This window comes from Sciurus carolinensis, chromosome 8 (genome assembly GCF_902686445.1).
Source record: "Sciurus carolinensis chromosome 8, mSciCar1.2, whole genome shotgun sequence".
NCBI lineage: Eukaryota > Metazoa > Chordata > Mammalia > Rodentia > Sciuridae > Sciurus > Sciurus carolinensis.
Window position 1 is genome coordinate 49486903 of NC_062220.1, and position 22415 is coordinate 49509317.

General features: G+C 39.0%; 1 protein-coding gene across 3 annotated transcripts in view; it reads left to right on the plus strand.

The window, feature by feature from the left end:
* Positions 1 to 2271: 2271 nt before the first annotated feature.
* Cdk6 (cyclin dependent kinase 6) overlaps positions 2272 to 22415 on the plus strand; it is a 211477-nt gene continuing 191333 nt past the window's right edge. The window contains exons 1-2 of one of the 3 annotated variants that reach the window (XM_047561593.1): positions 2272 to 2400; positions 5181 to 5770. In XM_047561593.1, coding sequence (XP_047417549.1) covers positions 5538 to 5770 — 233 coding nt within the window. In that variant the 5' untranslated portion in view covers positions 2272 to 2400; positions 5181 to 5537. Of the gene's footprint in view, positions 2401 to 3637; positions 3755 to 4914; positions 5072 to 5180; positions 5771 to 22415 lie in introns of those variants that run through there. The other 2 variants (XM_047561594.1, XM_047561592.1) reach the window with 2 other exon arrangements.

Consider the following 22415-nt stretch of genomic DNA (forward strand, 5'->3'; position numbering starts at 1 on the left):
TTTACTAATTTTATACAATCCATTGTAAAACTTCCTTGAGTGTGAATTTTTTACCAACTAGGATTTAAAGTGAATCATAACCAGGGAAAGAAAACAATGATAAATTAACACAAAACATAAGTAATGTCAGAAGAAGAAGACAGAGAGTTAACACTGTTATTAACATATAATTAAATAAAATTTCATTTTTTTTACATTACCCAAGTGATCTAGTAACCTAAATCATCAAAATTCTAATCTAGTAATGATTGTTGTCAAATCCAGCAATTAAAAATACTACTCAGTGTAGAAAAGACATTCTGTTAACTTTTAAGATTTTTATAGCTTACTGTTTTTAAAACAAATTATTTACCAAATAAATTTTTGCCATCATGTGTTGGCTCCTGGACCTAATTATTGGCCATTATTTCTACAGATATAAATATATTAATTACTAGCAAGCTAACCTTGTTTTAAAAGGCATTGATAAGTGGGCACAATTATCAAAATGGAGGATTTCTATTTGTATCTCTAGTTTGAAGTCCAATTAGTGATTTGTAATCATTCAATATTTTATATAAAGTTAACTTCTAATTTGCTTTTTTAATGTATAATATAAAATTGATAGACAATTATGAATTTTATTCAGAAACTGGATTTCATTTTAGAAGATATGCTCTTAAACACAAAATGTATTTTATAAATTATCTTAAGCTTAAAGACATAATTATTCACTTTTATTATTTAAGAAAAATTATTATGATGCATTGCAAAATGTTTATTAGTGGAAATGCATCAATTCTTATTTCTCTCACCTTACTTAACACTGCAGTACAGAATTAATTTCATAAAGGCAATAGTTTGATCTAAAATGAAATTAGTGATGTAATTTATAATTCAAAAAAAGCAAAAGATTTATAGAGAATGTGTCCAATTCAAACAAAATTTTGTTGGGTTTTTATTTTTCTACAAAGTACCAAAATAGTTATTGCTTCTTTGTTTTTAATTTTTATTTTCTTTTATTTAGTTTTGCTTTAAGATGTTTAAAAAGGGTTTCAAATATTCTACAAATTCAGATAGTGGAGAACACTGATTATTTCCCAAGACAGCTATTTTAAGTTCTCATTTACTCCACTGTAGGAAGTCTTGAAGACTTTTTTCCCCCTCCAAAATCTCATTTTCACCTGAAATAACTGCATTCAGGTCTTCTCAGCAGGTAAAATATTCATTTTACAAGGTTTCACATTTCAAAATTTCTATCATGCACTTAAACTAAGCACTCCTCTTTGTGTGTGTGTACACGTGTGTCTATTATCTTGCAGTTCTGTTATTTACACTAAATTTTAGTCTTTTTAGCTCCTCAGAAATACCTTAGTGAACCCTCAGCAGTTGCTAACCACTTAATAATTGTGACCCCGCCAGCCCCTTCAAGTAGATCGTTAACCACAAGAGTGCCTGACAATTTCCAAACCATAGCCTCTGTCCAAAAGGAAAAGATAGGGCTTTGTGAGGCCGAAAGGAAGCGAAGGGAAACAAAACAAATGTAGTTCATGCTGAAAGTGAAAAGTGCTTGGACAGATTAGTATTTTCTTTTCTACAAGGCATCCTGCCAGACTTTTTTTTTTTTTTTAATTTTTCTTAATAGAGAAGAGTTGTTTTTTGGTCTGATTTTTCGGTTTCTTGGAAAGCATTGGTATTTACCACCCCCACCGGCTCCTCATAATTATTGTTGGTTGTTTTGTGTTTTTTCCATCCGTCCGCATCACAGACTGCTGATACCCCCGCCTCACCCTGTCAAAACCCCAACTCTGGGCGACCCTGGGCGTGGAAACTCCGCCGACTCCCGACGACACACCCCACTCTTGCCCTCTCACGCCGCTTATTTTAATCGCGGGATCCCCCACTCCAGTTGCAGTGAAAACCGGAAATTTTCATTTACCCCCCTCCCCGCCGCCCTTCTCGCCCCCCATTCGGAGTGGACTGCTGGGGAGCGGGGAGGCTCCGGGCACAGCCGGGGCTCGGCCGCCTCCCCCTCTCCGGAAGGCTTTAATTTGCACACTTGCTTGCCACCGCGCCTCGAGCCCCCGGCCCCGCGGCAGGGTGGGTCTCGGGCAGAGGACGCTTCGCGGGTCCCCGCCTCCGCCCCTGCCGCGCGGCCGCCCCCACCGCCTCCCCGGCTCGGGCCCCCAGCCCCGGCCGCAGCCCAGAGGCCCCCGTCCGCCCCCAGCGAGCGGCGCGGGCGGCGCCCTCCGCGGTCCCTCCGCCCTCCGCCGTTGTGCCCACCCCCTCGCCCTCGCCGGAGAGAGTGCTGGTAACTCCTTCCCCAGTCTGGTTACCTGCTCCGCGCGCGGTGGACACGTGCGGAGGTCTGAGTGACACTCTCAGCCCCCTCGGGAGGCCCGACGCGTCTGGGCCCCTCAGGTGAGGAGCTACGGACTCTGGTGGGTGGGCTCGGGGTGGGGGGTCCCAGGGGACCTCTGGGGGATTGCCGGGGTCGGAGGCAAGAATGTGGGTGGGGGTGAGTGCGGGGTGGGGGGATTGTGTGTCCTCGGAATCGACTTTGGTTAACCCCTTAGGAACTGAGATGGGGTTGGTTACGGGGGCCGGGTTTGGGGAGCTAAGAGAAATTTTATCTAATCTGGAGAGAGGGGACATCCCGCACTAGGACACCCCGACACCAAGATCCTGTGCCAGCTCCCACATATCTGTGCGCACGAACACCCACACATACACTTCTCATCCAACTTCTCCAAACGGAACTTGAACTCTACTCGGACATTCACATAATAATTCACATTTAGAGTGTAAAATGCATTGCCTCTGGGGACTCCATGCTGGAGAATGTGTTTCCATGCCCCCTATTTATTTCCCCACGAAAGCTCCCTCTGCAGCTTGTTGAGGTGTGGGTGTGGGCTCCATCTTCCCCACCATGAAATAAATGTTAACGCGGGCTTCCTGCTGACAACCCCGGCGGGCGTGTTATGCACAGAGGAGTGCACGCAGCCGACCAGTGCCCAGGCTTTCAGCCCCGCGAGGACGCACGTTTACTTTTTTAGTTTCCAAGTTTATTTTTATTATTTAAAACATCGAAGTTAAAACGCACGCCCGCAGCGAGCAGCTCTGGGCCCCGCAGCGCGCCCGTCCGTGTGCACGTGGGCGCATCTGCGTGTGCGCACACGCGGGAGTCGCGGTCCCCGATGCGGCCTCTTCTCGCTGCGCTGGTGGCGACCCTTGCGGTGCTTGGCAGGCTTCGGGAGAGGCACATGAAGGATTTCATTGAGTGTGAAGACAGAGAGCAGAGACAGAAAGCAGAAGGAGGCGGCTGCAGCCTTTGTAGTCGCGGAGGAATGCGGAAATGTTGAAGCACTATGTCAAACTTTTTTGAAATGGGGTCAAGTCACATTCAGCCAGCGTGGGAAAGCAACAACAACAACAAAAAAAAGTGGAGGAGAGGGGGGGAAAAGGCATTGCTGCTCCCGTTTCTCTCTGCTGAAGCCGACCGTCCGGGGCCGAGGGGGGAGAGCCAGCGCGGGTGGTGCGGGGCCGGGCGGGGGCAGCGGGCGCAGTTCCCTGCGGGGGTGGGACGTCCCCGACGCTTCCTTCGCGGCGGAGCCCAGGGCTGGACTCGAGCGGGAGGGGGAGGGGGACGCGGGAGGGGAGGACTGGGCGGCCGCCGGCTGCTCCCCCGCTACCTGTGTGGCCCTCGACCTGGCTCAGACCCCGGGGCAGGCTCTGGGGGCTCTTTCCTCGGCTTTTAAGGAAAGTTTTGAAAAGAGTAAGTGTTGAGAGGCCCTGCCCTCGCTGCGGTCCGCTCCGCCCGCACACCGTGGGGGTCGCGCCGTTTGTTGTTTCTTTAATTCCTGGCAGAAGGCGAGCGACCAGCGGTTGCGGGGCAGGTAATTCCGAGGTGTCCTGGGAATTCTGGACACGCTGCTGGCGTGGCGAATGTCCGGCGGGGGCTGAAGCGGCCGTGGGGCGGGAGGGAAGCTCCCTACGTCCTGGATAACAACAGAATGGGGAGGGAAAGTTAGGGTACCCCACTCAGGCACTTTGTTGTGCAGAGGGTTCTGGGGCCTGGGGGCGCACAGCTGAAGACGGGACCTGGCCCTAACGGGAGTGGAGCACCCACCCCCGCCACCTCTATCAGGACGGCCTGGCAGTGGGGAAAGGATCCTGAGTCCGGGTCCCGAGGGCGCAGCCCCCCTCTCACTCACCCTCGGAGCCATAGCCTTTGCTCCCACCCCCACCCTTTTTGGGAGGTGGCGTTTTGCTCAGGTTGAAATCAGAAATCTTCAAGTGGAGAACGGTAATGCTGTCTTCCTCCTGAAGTTACTCTTTTAAGGACACGACAAGCGAAAGTGTGGCGAACACCCCTTTCTCCCACTCTTGGGCTCCCACGGGGTACCCCCCCCCTTCCAGGGCCTCTCGCCCGCCCACCCCCAGTAGCCCCAGCCCTTCCACCCGATGGTTGTCTTCCCTGGGTTTCCACCAGGGAGGTCCTCCGAGTCCGAGAATACCATTTCCCACCAAGACTCCTTTACCCCCAAAAGACCATTTGCGTGTGCGAATAGTTTTTAAATGTCTCCTCGAGGAAAAACTGAAAGTAGAAAGAAAGGAAGCAATTTCCAAGCAGATGTCTGACCACCCCTTCTCGCACACTCCCAGCATCGGGTTACAGGGTCCCGAGAGCCCCCACCCACATTCTGCTGCCCCAAACGGGTGGACCCTTAGTCCGTTCACACCAGATTGTGCACAGCCCCTGAAAGCACCCGGACCCCCTCTCCCTGCACGTCCAGGCCCCAGGAGGCGAGAAGGGTAGCCGCGCATACAATCATAAAGGTATAAATATTAAGCCGTGACATTGACGTCCCCGGCGCCTCCCTCCCCCCCGCGCTCCCAGCACACTCTGGGCTGTTCGGCACGCCCCCTCCCGTTCCACTGCGTCCCGCGCGGCGCGCTCATCCCCGAGGGGCCCCTGCAACCTCTCCGCGCGAAGACGGCTCAGCCCTGCAGGGAAAGAAAAGTAACTTCGCTTTTCTCGGAAAAACCAGGAAGGATTAGGCGGCTTGGAGAAGGCCGGAGCTTGCGGAGGGTAGCTACCGGGGCTTCGTGAAGGAGGAGGAGGGGAATCCAGAGGAACCCCGTGAAAGGCTCCTGGGATGTCTGATTGCACTTTCTTGTCTTCCCGTCTCTCCTTTTAGGTGCAGAGATTGTGGACGGAGACGCGTTCGGGCAGAGACTATGTAATCGCCGCGGCGTCTGTGTAGAGGACTTCGCTTCGGGAAGGGAAGAGGAGGGATCCACTCGCTCCTTCGGCGGCGACTCGGCAGGCAGGCGGAGTTTCGCGGCGGCGACACCAGGGTTGCGCCAGCCGGCCGAGAGGTCGCTCCATCCAGCCCGGCGGCCGCGAGAGCCCCAGAGTTGGAGCGCGGGAGCCAGCGGGGGCGAGGGCTAGCAAGATCGAGCTCCGGGAGCCCCGGGAGCCCCGGAGGAGGCGAACCAGCCGAGCGCACCCCCGCCCGCCCCAGCGGCGCCGCGCCGGGCGGCGTCCAGGCGGCATGGAGAAGGACAGCCTGAGTCGCGCGGACCAGCAGTATGAGTGCGTGGCGGAGATCGGGGAGGGCGCCTATGGGAAGGTGTTCAAAGCCCGCGACCTGAAGAACGGAGGCCGGTTCGTGGCACTGAAGCGCGTGCGGGTGCAGACAGGCGAGGAGGGCATGCCACTCTCCACCATCCGCGAGGTGGCGGTGCTGAGGCACCTGGAGACCTTCGAGCACCCCAACGTGGTCAGGTGAGCAGGGTGCCGCCCCCGCACCGTCGGGGGCAGCGCTTCTGGGGAGGCCGGGCCGGGGATCCTCGGACCCAGGAAGGTGCAAGGCAGGGGCGGCTAGGGAAGCCCAGCGCCACCAGTCGATCTGACTGAATGAGTTTCGTCGACAGAGCCGCGAGCCAGAGCCGGTGACCTTGCCAGCCAGCCTACGGAAAGACCAGTCAGAGAAGGAGACCTGCGCAGGCTTCCCCCGCTGCTGGGCAACTCCGAAGTGTTTTCTCCCTGCCTGTCCCCAAGGGGGTCCGGGGGAGGTGGGTACCTTTTAGGGACGTGGAACCTACCAACCCGAGACACTCCCCGCCAGCCCCCACATATTTTTCCCTGCCATGGGGGAATTTTTGAGAGACTGAGTGAGAAAGGTAGCAGGTTGCGGGTGATAATTAGTAGGGGGAACTTTTAAGGATGGAGCCTAGTGTAAGTACGGTGTAAAGAAAATACAGAAACACAAGAATATGTTTGCCAATCACACCCAGTTTCTTTTTTATTAAAATTTCATAATATAAGTGGTTTCTGGTGGTCTAAGAAGTTTCAGTGCTGATGCTCAGTGTTTAAGCAAAGTCATTTAAAAAATGTCTTCAGAAATCTTACCTGTTTGACTTCTTATCTCTGGACTGATGTAGTCCTTAGATTCCCTCTCCCAAGAGTTAGATGTGAGTTCAGGATGTGGTATCTCTAAATTCCGTGCTTTTCCTGGATGGGTCCTGCCAGTGGGTGGGAAGACAGCAGTTAACAGTCTCTCTTGTGAGTAGTAACCAGTATTAAAAGAAAGTGTGTGGACTTAGGATAATGGTGTTTTCTTAGTGATCCTGGAATTTCCCCATTGTGTGGTTGTGTCATCCCTTTCTTTTTTAAAGATACATAGCTATGTAGCTTGAAGTCGAAAAGAAGTGCATAGAGGCTTCTTCAAATTGGGTTGTGATTTTACCTTTTTCAGCTTCTTTGCCTTCAGTGTGTTGGAGAAAGGAGATCCTGGGATCTTCTTGTCTACTCATCCATCTAGGGATTCTGTACAGCAACTGCCTGCCTACTGTGTGTGTCCTGGATGAAATTATGTAAATAAACACTGCTAAATATACTTGTAAAAAGTCAAACAGTTTAACATTAGTCATCAAAATGGAGAGACCCAAGACTGACCTTTGAAATACCAAGCCCTCTGTATTGGCTTAGGGAGACCAAGTGTCTACAGAGTCTTCCTGGGAGGTTTAACTTGTTTCCTCTTATCCTGGGCTGGGTGATTTGTGTGGTGTTTTGTTCCCCACACAGTGAGAATCAGGAGGGAAGACAACAAAGAATCATAAATACATAAATAAGGTAGTGAAGGGCTATAGAGAGAGGACACTATTATACCTCTACTTTAGCTGGGGGTGGGGGCAAAAGATAATGAGACTGGGAGGAGTGTTTAGGAAGATGGAATTTATATGAAAGCAACAGATTACCTTTTGTGTGTTTGTTGAAAAACAATAACCCTCTGGGGGGTGTTTTTGTCCTGTTGGAGGGAAAGAGGGAGAGTACATTTAGCTCCCCAGCTTTAGTTATCTTAGTTATCTTCCCAAAGATGTCACTGGAGCACTCTTAAAGGATGAATTCTCCCCCTAGAATTTTAAAATCAAAGTTCTTAATTTATTGCCTGTTATCTATGGAGTGGCCAAATAAGGTTGATTATCATGTCTACACATATAGTAACCCTACCAATGAAGAGCTGTTACAGAGGCATCCCTGTGTATTGCGATAGTTTATAGAGTGCAATCCATTCTTGTAACAGAGGAAAGTTGCTTTTCTGTTGTGCTGGTAGATTTTGACTGATCTATCCTATTCTGATTTATTCAGTTTTGAGTGTGTTTTGTCTTTAGAGAGTTCTGATTGACCCAGGACTTGGATTCTGAACTGTGAATTTTGGAAAGATGTATTTATGAAGTGAAAATGAAGGGATAGTTTTCTAAAATTATGTTTCCCTGTTAAGTGATGATGATGACCCTTACTTTTTGTAGTTGGAAGGATAAAGTGAGATAATGTATGTGAAAGCACTTTGTAAATTTCAAAGTTCTTTGAATATCTGAGCATTTGTATTCCAATAGGTTAATGGAACCTTTTCCCTTAAATAGGTTCCCAGGAAGGGGCCTCAATTTACCTGACCCTTTTTTTTTTTTAAGAGCAAATCATATTCAAGCATAGACTTTATGGGCTTTGGAACTAAAAAAACTACTTAGCCTGAAAAACAAGGCCATCAGTCATATGCTATGAAATCAGTAACACTTGAAATTATTAATGAGGTCACTCTCACGAGCTACAGATCTCTATTCCCTTTTAGTTTCCTTCCTGTTTCTGCTCTTCTGCCTCTGCCTTGGGGTAACCAGTGTCCCCCATGACTTGCTTGGCCAGACCAGAAATTGTGAATTTTAAACGTTGCTAATATTTTTTTCAGGCAGGGTCAGGAAATCAAGAACAAGAGACAACAATCCTTTTACTTCCAAGGCAGAGTGTCAAAGTTGGCCTCCAAAACTGATTTGTTGTTGTCCTAGGATAAGTTTTACAGCCTTATATTTGGTTCTTTAACTGTTGCTTAAAAGGGCAGATGCCTTTTTAAGTGCCTTCGAGTCATAAGTAATTGATCATAATTATAGGCCATTCCCACAGATAGTTAAACTTCTAAGCATGAAGGAACACAATAAACATATTAGCTTTTCTCAAAAGTTTAAGATTTAATTTTGATGGATTTGCCAGAAAAGCTGACTTCTTATTGCTGGCATTGGTACTACCTGCACACACAGGGATAATGATTTGAAATTCTTTCTTACCTGTGCTTAATGTCTCCCAGGCCCAGGCTTGATCAACCAGTGTCTGAGATGTAAATTTACTCTTTAATTTTATAGCTGGTAGTCCCTAATATTGGAGCCTTTGCCAGAATCAGACTTCAGTCCTAACCTATATTGGAGCATCTGCACTCCACAAAGGAGTTCTATTTTCCATCATGAACTAAAACACATAAAGAGATAAAACAGTGGCATATTTTATCAGCAGTCTGTTTATTCACTCAATATTTAGGACTTACAATGTGCCAGACACTCGCAGAAGCTGGGGGTATAACTGTGAACAGGTCAGAAGAAGCCTCTATGCTTGTAGAACTTGGACTTTAGTGGATGAGAAACTTTTTTTTTTCTTTCTTTAAAAAAATTCACCTGTATTTATTTCAGTTGCTTTGTTTTGCTATGTTTAACTTAACCAGTTTTATAAAGCAGCTAATATTTGTGATAATTTAGTTACCAGAAATCTGCTGGTTGAGTAGGCAAGTTAACAGTTAACCTTAATCAGAGTCAAATGCTTTTTGAAGATTAAATTTCAGCCTAGAGATATACAAATCAATTTATATAAGGAGGCACTGACATGTAACTAAGGTAGGTGAACATTTCAGCTCCGTTTATTCAACAAATGTTTAGGAACCAAGTCTCTAAAAATCATGGGTCTAGGTACTGGAAAGATACATGGGTAAATCACACCTGGCTGCCCTCCTTAAGTTCCCCTGTTTGAAGGAATAAAATGTTCATCATAAAATGGATATGTAATAGTATCATGTGCCATAAATGAGATACAGGTAAGTTCTATCTGTATTTACTCCAAACTTTAAGTTTATTAGTATTAACAGCAAAAGTGATTCAAATTCAAGTATTGGCTTTAGAAATTAAAGGTCACTTCACTGCATTTCAGTGGTTAGACATGTAATATTTAAATGTCTAAATATGTTAAATGATCTTTCTTAGACTATTTAGTTGCTGTTTAGAAAAAACAAAACAAAACAAAGAAAAAGCTGTGTAGGGGGCTGCAATTGTGACTCAGTGGTAGAGCACTTGCCTAGCATGCATGAGGCACTGGGTTCTATCCTCAGCACCACATAAAAATAAGATAAAGGTTTTGTGTTCATTTACAACTAAACAATAAAATAAAAAAATTAAAAAGCTGTGCAGCACAATGATTATTCAAGGAAAATTTTCAAAATTTCTTTTTAAAGCTCTATAATGTGTAAAAAGAATAAGAATTTTTTTTTTTTTTTTTTAGAAAAAACTTAATCATTAACAGGGTAGAAGAAATATGACATTATTTGACTCAGCGTAAAACCAGGTCTTCAGGTGGATTAGTTCATAAGAATCATTATGAATTAAAATGTTATTTTATGGGTAAATAATAATTTTATTAGGTTTTATCTCAGTGAAAGCAAGAAAGCATTTCAGATATCCCTTTAAATTCTGATATGTTAAAAGTATGTTTGTTCCTTCATTCTCTGAGTTCCTTGGAAATTTTCCCACTTATTATCAAGGTTGTTTAGTAAATGGACATTTTCACAGTGAATGACATTCTTCTCATTCCTTGCTTCTTCAGAAGAATTTGATAATGCTGAGTTTTTTACTTGGCAGTTGTATCCTTTTTATGTAACTGTTAACATAGAATTATTAGAATTTCTCAGTGGAATCAAAAAGAAAACAGTCTATCAGAGGGAAACTTGTATAATTTTGAATATCTTTAGGGACACTTTCCTGTGTTTAAGACTTGGGTAAATGAAACTAGAAATAGACTCCTTGTTAGCAGTACATTCTATTTTTGAAAAAATGTATTTGGTTTTAAGAAGGAAATAGTCCATACCTACACTATATCATTGTAAAGTTATGGATATTAGGGCTTAGAAGACACTGTAAATCTTTTAGTTCTTTCATATTATAGATAGGAAACTAAAGCCCCAGAGGTCAAGCAACTCATCTGTCATGCCATTATAAAGTCAACAGCTTCTGTTCTTAAATCTAAGTAGCAATTAAAACATTTTTGTTTACTTTTTTGGCAGAAGAAGGTAAATCAAATAGTACATTTCTAGTTTGGAGAAAATGACTTACATGAAGATAAAGATGATAGTGTTCGGGGAATAAATGATATATATGTTCAGGAAATTCCTGAATTCTATAGTGTGATACAGTACTGAAGTATATCTGTTAAAAAGTGTGATGACTATTCCATTAAATTCTGCTTTTAAAAAATTTGAAACCAGGAGTACACATGTAATCTCAACAACTCAGGAGACTGAGGTAGGAGGATCACAAATTCAAGGCCAGCCTCAGCAGTTTAGTGAGACCCTCAGCAGCTTAGCAAGAAAATAAAAAGAACTGGAAGTATAGCGTATAGTTCAGTGGTAAACATCCATGGGTTCCATTCCCAGTATTAAAAAAAAAAAAATTAGTATTAGAAGATTGAAACACTATTTAAAAAAAAAAGAATTGGGGTTAGGGCCTTGTGCTTGCGAGGAAAGCACTCTACCAACTGAGCTCTATCCCTAGCCCCACTAATGGTCATTTAAATAGCTAAAGTAATAATGCAGGTAAATGAAATAATTGAATAGTTCAGTTATATTAAATTCATTTTAGACAGGAACAATGGGGAAAATCAAAATGTTGGATACCTGTGTGATGAATGAAATATTACATAATGTGGCACCTACTAACCATTTCTTTGAATGAAATAAACACCAATACTTGAAAGTCAGACAGCCTGACAACCTCCAGACACATAAACTAATGTGTTCCCCATGCTTTCTGAGGAACTAATCACACTGTTGCATTTCCCATGAGGTTCAGATGAGCTTTTCTGTCTTCATCAGAAGTAAATTAATTGTGAGCTTCTTGTTATAGCCAAAATCATGGCAGAGGTGATATCTGGGTCCAGGTGAATTGGTAACAGGAGAAGGTAGTGTGTGTAATTGGCTTTATCCAATATCCAGGAATCATTACTGAAAATGGGTACCCATGGTTGATAACAAGCATTTAACTTGTCAACTTTTGAGTTATGATCCATACATTTTAAGGCAGGCAGACCAGCAGTCAGAAAGGATTTTCATAAGAGCTTCTGGGCAGTTGTTTTAAATATATCCAGTTTGCTGCCAGACCTGATTTTGTTTTACCAGCTGCATATGTAGCTGATGGCACCTGAGAAGTGAAGTAAGGGCACTAAGTTGTGTTGTGGCAGGAATCTGTGCAAGTGTACACATGCAAGGAATCTGTGCAAGTGTAGCCTGGAAGTCCATTTGGGATAAAGTATTAATTATTTCTCCTCTGTGGTACTAGGGATTGACCCCAGGTCCTAGTGCTTGCTAGGCAAGGGCTCTGCCACTGAGGTACACCCCCAACCCAGAGGATTAAACATTGTTGATATAGCTTTGCCCATTATGTAGTTTGTGTGTGTGTGTGTGTGTGTGTGTGTGTGTGTATAATATATATATATATAATATATATAGATATTCCTATTATCTGGCCTTTCTAAAGATTTTAATTCAGTGGAATTACAATCATAGTATGAGAATTTTTTAACTGAAAAGTGTCCTAGATATAAACTAGTCCAAGCTCCTTTGGGACATACGGGAGTTGTTTTATAAATGCAAAAAAAAAAGTCTTATTTTTAGTCAATTATTTTATTCCACAAATATATGCACTGTAGTTACAAATTGATTGAAGGTAGCTAAGGTTCAGGCAGATGTTTATGTCTAACATTAGCAAGACAGAATGACAAATAGTCATTGCATACCAAAAAACTCCCTTGCAATGTTAAAAGTATTTTCAGTTTAATTAACTGTTTGCTGATCTGAGGACAAAGATTGTGTTTTTATATACATAAATAACAAGGTGTCCATAGCTGTTGATTGGCCAGTGTATATTTCCTAAATGAATGAGTTAAGTAGAATTAATTAAATTATAAACCCCTCAGATAGACACTGTTTATTCTTTTAGAGAGATGTATATAGCATTATTAATTATCTAAGGTTAACACTGATGCCAGGAGATTTTTAATATTAACTCTAATGCACACACATGTAGTCTTTTAAAAAAGAGCCTTCAAATACATATTCATATTTTAAATTTTTCCCAACTAGCCATTTTTGTTTTCAATACTAGCATTGGTTTTGGTATTTTCTTGTGTTCTTTGTGTACCCTATAGTCAAACAGATTCCCCCATGTCCCCCAAGTGTCCTTCTTGCCTTCCACTTAACCTCTGTGATTTTCATTTGGATTGACCTCAGAAATTGCACTTGATGCCCCTCCCTGCACCACTCTTTCTACCTGTTGAAATGCTACCTATCCTTCAGGGCCAAGGTTTCATGCCACCTTATAGTGTACTCTTGGGTACCTCCATTTGGATAATGTTTCTGCTTCCTTTGAACCCTGTGAACTTTGGACTTCTTTAATGGCACTTAGCATATATCTACCCTTTTATATAAAATCTGTTATGTAAAATATAGTATTCATCCTCCTTCCTCCGTAATTACCCTTCTGTGACTGTCTGCCCTCTCACACCCTGATTGTAAGCTCCTCTAAGCTCCTCTTGAGATCTTGTTCATTTAACCATACATCCATTGACAATAAATGAATAAATAGTAAATGAGTGAAATCATAAAAAGGGATCCAGTTATTAAGGAGGGAAACATATGGGTTATTTCCTTTACATGAAAGAATGTTGACAGTAAGAAGTGTCAAACAAAGAAGGAGAACAGATCTGTGTATTGGATTACACTTATGGGGTTTCCTGGAAAATGATTTTAACAATACTGAAAAAATAGTTTCATTTTTGTTTTACTGCAATCTGTATAGCTTATATCAAAGTGAGTTTTAGAGTTTAAGTAATTCATTCCCATAGTTAACTTTGCAGTTGAACTGAATTTGTATTCGGTAAAGAAGATGTTAACATGAGGAAGTGAATACATAGTCAGTAAAAGTTGAAAATGCTTTGAAAGGGTTTTAAATATGGGAATGTAAGATATTGTAAATATATTTTAATTGCTTGAATTTTTAAATATTAATATTTTCCCATTAATTTAAGTTTCTTTGACTTTCCATGGTAGAAAAACTGTTAGAGCAAAATTAGGTAAATCTTCTTAATAATTTCCCGAAGGTGATGATTCTAGATTCCCTTCAGACCTTGTTTCTACTCCACATAATGCGGAGAGAATTTGGATTTCACTTTGACGTATCAGTAGGTTTAGCTATGAACTGTTTCTCCATCTTGAACTAATTCCAGTTCCTCCAGACACATATGGCTGATGTGTGTGCAAATGTACATGCACATACGCATGCAGAACAATTGAATGCAAAGTTTCTGGAAGAAACTGTGTTGTGTTGCTTCTCATTGTATCTCAGACACTTAGCATGGTGCCTAGCATTTTGTAGCCCCAAATAAATATCTGTGAATAGAAAAATGAGTGTATTCCATTTAGGAATTCAGAATTTAACTTTTTAAATAAAAATGGATAATGATGTCTGAAAACGTAAGTGGAGTTTCTAGCATTCAACAAGTATATTAGATTCTTTATTAAATTTAAGACAGTGATCACAAAAGTACCTACATATTGAAATGTCTACCAAAAAACGTTAGGAAGTCTGGAATTTATTTCAAAATTGGATCTAAATGCCACAGGAATGGGCTGTAAGTAGATTGTTGTTGAAGCTATAGGAGGTGTGTTGTACTGGTCTTTTTTCATTTGTGTATGTTGAAAATTTTTCATAATAATAATTCAAGAAGTGTACCTGCTGGTGGACTAGGAGTTGGGAAACTTTGATTCTATTCTGACTCCTCAACTCATTAGCTGTGTGATCTTGGGTAAATTCCTTTTGTCTTTTGCCTGCCATTTCTCCACAGTATAAAAGTAATTATTCCTACTCTTAGAACCGTATGGGTTATTATGATCAGATGAAATTATGAATACAAAGATCAAATTATATACAAATGCAGGGAATTACTCAAAAACTAATTCCTCCCCTCAAGGAGTTTATGTAATTTTCTTGAGGAAACTGGCATATAACAACATCTATGTTATTAATAGGTAGTATGTACTATCTTTCCCCCTAACCCATGTAAAAGTACTAATGGAGTTAGGTATTTCTGAAAAGTTGCATATTGGATTTATACTGATTATAGTAAAATATAATCTTTTCATGAGTGTATTAGAAATTGGTGTCAGGTTTACTCATTGCTGCATCCTATTCATTAATGGATTTTTTGTGGGAGGAGTTGTGAACCAAATGCTCCTGAGAACACACGGAAGTATTTCACTGTTCAAAATAACTCAAAGACAAGTTGGGGTCTTTGCTTGTTCTTTCTCTCTCTCTTTTTTTTAAGTTCAAAATCTCAAACAGAGTTATTCATATTTATGTCACACTTTGGAATTTCTCTTTATTCTTACATATAACTGTTTTTATGACATTTAAAATGTACTCTGTGTTTAAATCATTAAGAAATTCTATCTGAAGGAAGGAAGCTATTCTCTTTTAGGAGCACTAATCTCTAGTGAATCCTCTCTTTTTCTTTGCTTCCTTTTATTGCTAAGTAATCTCGTAATTTCTATGTTAGGTATTCCTAATGGTTAGAATAGAACACTTACTTTTCCTAAAATACTTTTATTTTTAGAAGGTATATGAGTGTAAACTTGGAAGCATTGACATTTACGTTTATTCAGTAACCGAACAAGAAAAAAAAAGACTGCATCTCAAGGTCAGACTTTAAAGCTTTGGCTTTGACCAACACACATGTAAAAACTTTTTTAGTGGAAACCAAGAAATTAGCTGAGTAGTTTCAAGTTGGGAGTTTTAGATGATGTAGTAAACATTCCAACCATGTAGAATCACTTAGAGAAGTTATTACAAAGTCTTGGGTAAAAAACAAGATATTTTCTTGTTGAGCCATGAGAAACCAAGAGACAGAGTTGGACAAAGAGTTAGATTTAGAAGGGATCCTGAAGCTAATTATGAATGAAGCGCATGTAAATGAGTTCCTTAAGGGAACCCAGGGAGCACAAGTTCTTCCAAGTAACACATTTTGTTTTGTTTTGGACACATTAAGACAAAAGATCCCAGTGCTATGTGCTTACTTGTAATCCCAGTGACTGGAGGCTGAGGCATGAGGATCTCAAGTTCAAGACCAGCCTTGGCAATTTAGCACCTACCTCAAAATAAAAAAAATTAAAATGACTGTGATATAGCTCAGTTGTAAAGTGTCCCTGGGTTCAATCCTCAGTACCAAACAAAACAAAACAAAACAAAACAAAAAAAAAACAAAAAAAGGCACAAAAGAAAAGTTGTGACATCCTAGTAGTCAATACAAATTGTTTTAAGCCTATGAGATTTAATCAGTGGTTTTTAAATACATTTTTATTTTTTATTTATATAAATATAAATATATTTATATTTTTCTCCTGTAACTGATGCTGGCTGGATTCTCAGATATACCAACTAGTTTGCAAGGGATAAAAGCTTTTACTCTTGAGGGGCTTGATCTCAAGAACTATGAGCGTAGTTGAATCAATGGTATCAATTCTAGTCCTAGAAACACAGGCATTTGGGATGAATCACAAGAAACATCTTTGTTTATGAAAGATAGTGTAGGTTTTTTTCCCCCCTTAGAGTGATTAAATAAAGATGTGAATCTGTTATTAGGCAAATAGAGACTGGTCTAGGATGCATCCATTTATGAGAAAGGACAGCACACTCATTAAAAGAAGGGAAGGAAATGGGAGAAGATGAGCTAAATTGAGGTAGAGATGAGAGAATCTGAGATAGCAAGTAGGTCTGAAGTTTCTTGGTAGACTTCAACATCTGAAACCTGGTGATCTGAAAGGAGGTGAAAATTCTACAGTGTTTAGAAGGCCCTGAAGCCACTGTTTCTTGAATGAATAATTTCAGAGTATCATTTTTAGAATGCCATTATGATAAATGGCACAGTTTTCTGATTGCTCTTTCTTGGGGATTTTATTTGAATCATCTTTACTTTGCCCACTGTACCTAGTACTCAAATGTTTATTTTCATGAGTTATGGAATGTCTGCTTCCAATTAGAGTAGAATCTCCATCAAGGCAGGAATTTTTGTCTGTTTTATCAGGACTGGATTTCTGGTATCTAGAACAGTGCCTGGTATGTACTTGGATAAATATCTATTAAGTAAAAGTAGTCAACTGAGTAAATGTAACTGATAATTGCTCTTTTTATGGTAATTTTATTGGCAATCAAAATGTAAATTACTACCAAAATTTAGCAGACATTTTATTTCTCTATCCACACATTGAAAATGCTTTAAAAAATTATGTAGTGAATTGAATTTTGACACAGAGTTAAGAGTTATTTTAATAATATGAGGATTAGCAAGTGAATTGAACCCTGAAAGAGATCCCTTCTAAGCTAATTTTTCCAGTACTCTTTTTGTTAAATTGTGAAGGTAATTTTATATCAGTAATATTAAGTGAAATTTAATAATATTTTAGATAGCTATATCCATTTTTACAGATTGGATTTAGATATTCTGGTGGAAATTTAAGGGCATGGTTTCAGATTCTCTGGGTTGTGAATTCATATAAAGATATTGACATACTTTCCCCTAATAGGTTGAACATAAATTGTGAAGCCTTTGTAAAAATGGCTATAGCTTTCCTTACAAATAGTGATGCTCAAGAGGCCAGTTTCATGATGAATCTTACCCTAATACTCCTATTTTGTGTTGCCGTTTCAAGTCCCTTTCTTCTCTGCTTACCTGATGTGTTGTGACATCACTTGGTCATGACTAGATATAATATATACATATATATATTTAACTATAATATAAATATATTTATATGTATATTTATAATATATATAGCATATGTAGCTATATATAATATATAACTATTCTTTCTATATATAGATATATATTTAGGAATATATTTATATATATATTTATATATATATCTATATATCTCTATATATAGATATATATTTAGGAAGGAAAGAAAGAAGGAAGGAAGAATAGACTAGAAAAGAAAAATGTATGGTGTTCCCAATCATTTGACAGCTATGCTGCAAAGATATTGTTCCTAAAGTACAGTACAAAAGTTTGCAGGGAAGAAGAGTTATTTGAAGTTTTTTATTTAGTTAAATTTTTCTGTTGAAGTAACTGTTTTGGTTAGTATTGCTATGTAAATGTTACTCCAAAATTTAGAGGCTTAAAGCAATCATTTTCTTATGTTCATGGTTGTAGTAACCGAGGAATTCAGACAGTACACAGTGAAGAATAGTGTATCTCTCTCTGAGATGGGTGGAACATAAGCTGGATATGAGTCAACAGCTGGGAATGTGATTCGTCTAGGAGTGTTTTCAATCTCCAGTCTCGTGGTTGGTAGATGTAGGCCAGGACCTGAGCTGGAACTCTTGACCAGTGCATATACACTTGGCCTGGTCTTACTTTCAGCATCAAAACTTCAGAGCAGTTGGGTTTATCAGGTAACTCATGGCTTCAAAAGTCAGCATCTCAGGAAACAAGGTACGTGTTACTTGTGTCACATTTTGTTGGTTATGAGTAAGTTCAAAGCCCCAGAGATTTAAGGGGAAGGGAAATACACCACACCATAATGGAGGGAATGTTAAAGAATTTGTACCACCCTTAGCTTTTTTTGTAATCATGCGTTAATACTTGTTGATTAGTACAAAGCAACTGATGATTTAAAAAAAGCAAGACTCGTGCCTGAACTACCCCTATTTCCAGTACTCAAATTCTTTTGACTGTTTTTAGTCCTGCTGGTAGGTGCCTCTGTAAATCTAGATAATGGGCTACATTCTATTTTTTGATATTTAAATTTCAGACAAAATCTACTGACTTCCTACTCAGAAAGATGAGGATTAGGCTCATTATTCATTTCCTTCACCTTTTGCTTTTTTTGATAAACTTTCATATAATAATTTTAAAAGCATCCCTAAACAATTTTATGTTATTTCCTTGGACAGTATCTCCTGATTCTTCCTTTAGTAAGAGAAGCATATTTTATCTTCCTAACCTTTCCTCTACCTTTGGCCTTCCTTTAACATCATAATGTCATTAGCTGATTTGCTCAAGTTACTAAATATTTGCATTCTGTTCTGCAACCACAATAGAAATTTTCCTGCTTTGTCTAAAGGTTGACTCTTGGAAACTGAATGCTAGTAAACAGTGCTTACATTATTTTAACTATATAGAGTTCACTGCTGGGTCAAATAGTTGGTTTTTACATTTCCTTCCTGGCAGATCCTACCAAAAACAAAACAAAACAAAAAATCCCAACCCTATGAGCCTTATGGAGTTCTACTTTCTTAAATATAAATTTTTTATTTTCTTATTCTGCATCACTTGCTTAAAATTATGCCCTGTTTTAGTGTACTTCCTATTCATGCCATGATTTTCTTGTACCATTTTGTTTTTCCTGGAGTTTATAATTGCCTTTTTATTTTTTTATTGTCCTATTCACCTTTATGTAGTCTGTGTTCTTCAGAAATACTGTCTAGGTATTGTGTTGTGTTTTGTTCACTTTGGTGGGCATCCTGTGAAATATTTCTAAGAACAGATTACTTCATTTTATTTTTAAAAATAACTTCTTCCTCTCTGTTCTATTCTCTTTTTGAGGTTCTCCTATTAGTCAGATACTGTCTTCAAGTTGAGACTGCTGTGTTTTTCAGAGTTCCATCTTATAGGCTTTAATACTCTGTTGCTTATTCTTTTCCTCTATTTTCTAATGAATTTATTTTATTTGACTTTTTCTCTGTGTACTAAAAAAAAAATTCTATATTATTTTCCACTTGTTTCTAGAATTTCCTCTTTTGGCAATTATTTTTAGCTTCAAAGCATCTTTTATGTTGTTGTTTTCTGCCTTTTTTTTTAAAGCATTCTATTCTAGTTTTATGTAGTATTTCCTCTAAGTTGAGTTTGTTGACATACAATTTATAAACAGTACAGTGCATTCATTTTAAATGTGTGTGTTTTATGAGTTTTGGCAAATTTGTACATCCATATAACCAACACTACAATTAAGATCTAAAATATGCCCATTATCCCAACAGGTCCTTAAGACCCTTGCAGCCAGTTACTTTCCCCACTGAAACTCCCAACAACCTAATCTCTCTGTCATAATCATTTTAGATTTGTACTTCCTAGAGTTTCATATACATGGTATCAAGCAGTGGGTTTTTTTTTTTTTTTTTTCTGTTTTTACAGATAGTATTCTGGAGCTTCATTCCTGTTGTTGACCATATAAGTAGTTCACTCTTTCCCAGCTTATAGATTTAACATAGTTTATTTCTTCACCTTATTGTTTCCAGTTCAGTGCTGTTATAAATAATGCTGTTATGAATATTCATGTATAGGTTTTTGCATTGATATGACATATGCTTTCATTGCTAAGGTAAGTTTTCTTTGCTAAGGTAAATACTTAAAAGTGGGTTGTTGACTGGTACGGCAAATGTGTTTTCCAAACTGGTTATACCATTTCCACTGGCAGTGTATGAAGGTTCCATTTGATTTTCATCCTTTTCAATACTTGGTATTGTGTCTTCATTTGTGAACTGTTACCACATTGTGGTTTTAATTCTCATTTACCTGATGACTAATATTGTTGAACACTTTTTAATTAGTTATTCTAATACCTTCTTTGGAGAAGTATTAATCTAAATATTTTGATAATTTTAATAACCAAGTTACTGTGTTATAAGAGTTCTTTATATATTCTGGAGCAGTGTTTTGTCAGTTACATGCATTGTAATAATTTTCTCTAAATCTTTGACTTACCTTCTCATTTTTCTTAGTGGGATATCTCAGAGATGATTTTTTAAAAAATATTTTTAGCTGCAAATGGACATAATACTTTTATTTTTATTTATTTATTTTTATGTAGTGCTAAGGATCGAACCCAGTGCCTCATACATGCTAGGCAAGTGCTCTGCCACTGAGCTCAGAGATTATTTTAATTTAATCAAAATATTATTTAGTTTGTGCTTTTTTTTGTATCCTAAGAGTTCTTTGTTTACCCCCAAGGGCACATAGAATTCCTTTTGTTTTCTTCTGGAATTTTGTTTTTGCCTTTATTTTGGGAATATGAAATACTCAAGTTAGTTTCTTTGCATGGCCTGGGTTAAGCATTGGGTTTCTTTTTCCTATATAGATATTGAACTGTTCCAGCATCATTTTGTTGAAGATAGTCTTTTCCTTTTTTTGAATTTCCTTGGCAGCTATGTCAAAAATTAGTTGACCATATAAATTTGGGTTTATTTTTGGACACTGCTGTGTTCTAATAGATCTGTGCATCTGTCCTTTAGCCAATGTCATGACATTGATTACTATAGCTTTACAGTAGGCCTTGAAATCAGGTATAGTGTAAGTTCTTCAATTTTATTATTCTTTTTCAAAATGTTTTTGGATGTTCTTGTTCCTTTGCATTTCCCTGTGAATTTTAGTATCAACTTCTAAATTAGCATAAAAAGTTTGAGATTTTGATTGGGAAGTGTTGATGTTGATACTGTTGAGACTTCCGATCATGGATGTGGTATTATCTCCCATTTCTTTAGGTCTTTAATTTTGTTCAGTGTTTGGCAGCTTTTAGTGTTAAAAAAAAGGTCTTGTTTGTATTTGTTAAATGTGTCCGTGTACATTTCATATTTTTGAATGCTATTGTAAATGGAACTGGTTTTTCCTTTTAATTTAAGGGTCCAAACATCCATTGCTACTGTATAGGTACTTAATTATTTTTTGTATATTGATCTTGTATGTTGCTATCTGAAAAATTCATTTATTAATCACTTAGCATTTTTACATTTCTTAGTAATTTTACATGTATAAATCACATCATCACCCAAGAATAATTGTCCTTTTTCCCAACATGTATATCTTTTATTTATTATTTTCCTCTTTTACAGTGTTGAATAACAGTGGCAAGAGCAGATTTATTTACCTGTTTCCAATAATGAGAAAGCACTCAGTCTTTGCCCTTAAGACTACAAGTTTTCCTAGACATGCTTTATGTTGATTGAGTTCCCTTGTATTCCTAATTTTCTGGAAGTTATACCATGATTGAGTATTGAATTTTGTTAATATTTTTCTCTGCAACATCAGATTGATTTTATGGTTTTTCTTTTACTCTGTTAGTATAACGTGAAGTACACCAACTGAATTTTGAAAGGTAAACCAAGCTCACTTGGTTAGAATGTATATTATTTACATATATAGCAAAAATTGTGCTAAGTATTTTTGCATGTATGTACGTGAAATATCTTGGTCTGTAATTTTCTTTTTTCTTAATATCTCAGATTTTGACTTTGAGATAATGCTGACTCATAAATGAGTGGAAAAATATTTCCATCTCCTTTATTTTCCGAAAGATTTGTGTGGGGTCATTATTATTTCTCTTACATATTTAATATAGTTTACCAATGAAGTCATTTGGGCCTTGCATTTCATTATGAGGTTTTTAGCCATGAATTTTATTTTCTTAATGGATATGTGTCCCTACAGGATGAATCATAATTTATAATTTTATAATTTGTATTTCTCAAGGAGATTATGTATTTTATCCAGGTTTTTTAGTCTAGTGATATAAATTCTTTATCTTTAATCTTTTTTTAATGTCTATAGTCCTTTCTTTCAATCCTGATATTGAAATTTGTATGTTTTCTCTTTTTTTTGTTAATACACAGAGATTTATCAATTTTATTGCCGTTAAACCAGTTCGGTTTCATTAATTTCATCTGTTGTCTCATTATTGACATTTACTTTTATATTTTTATTCTTTTCCTACTTATCTTGGGTTTAATTTTATTTTTAG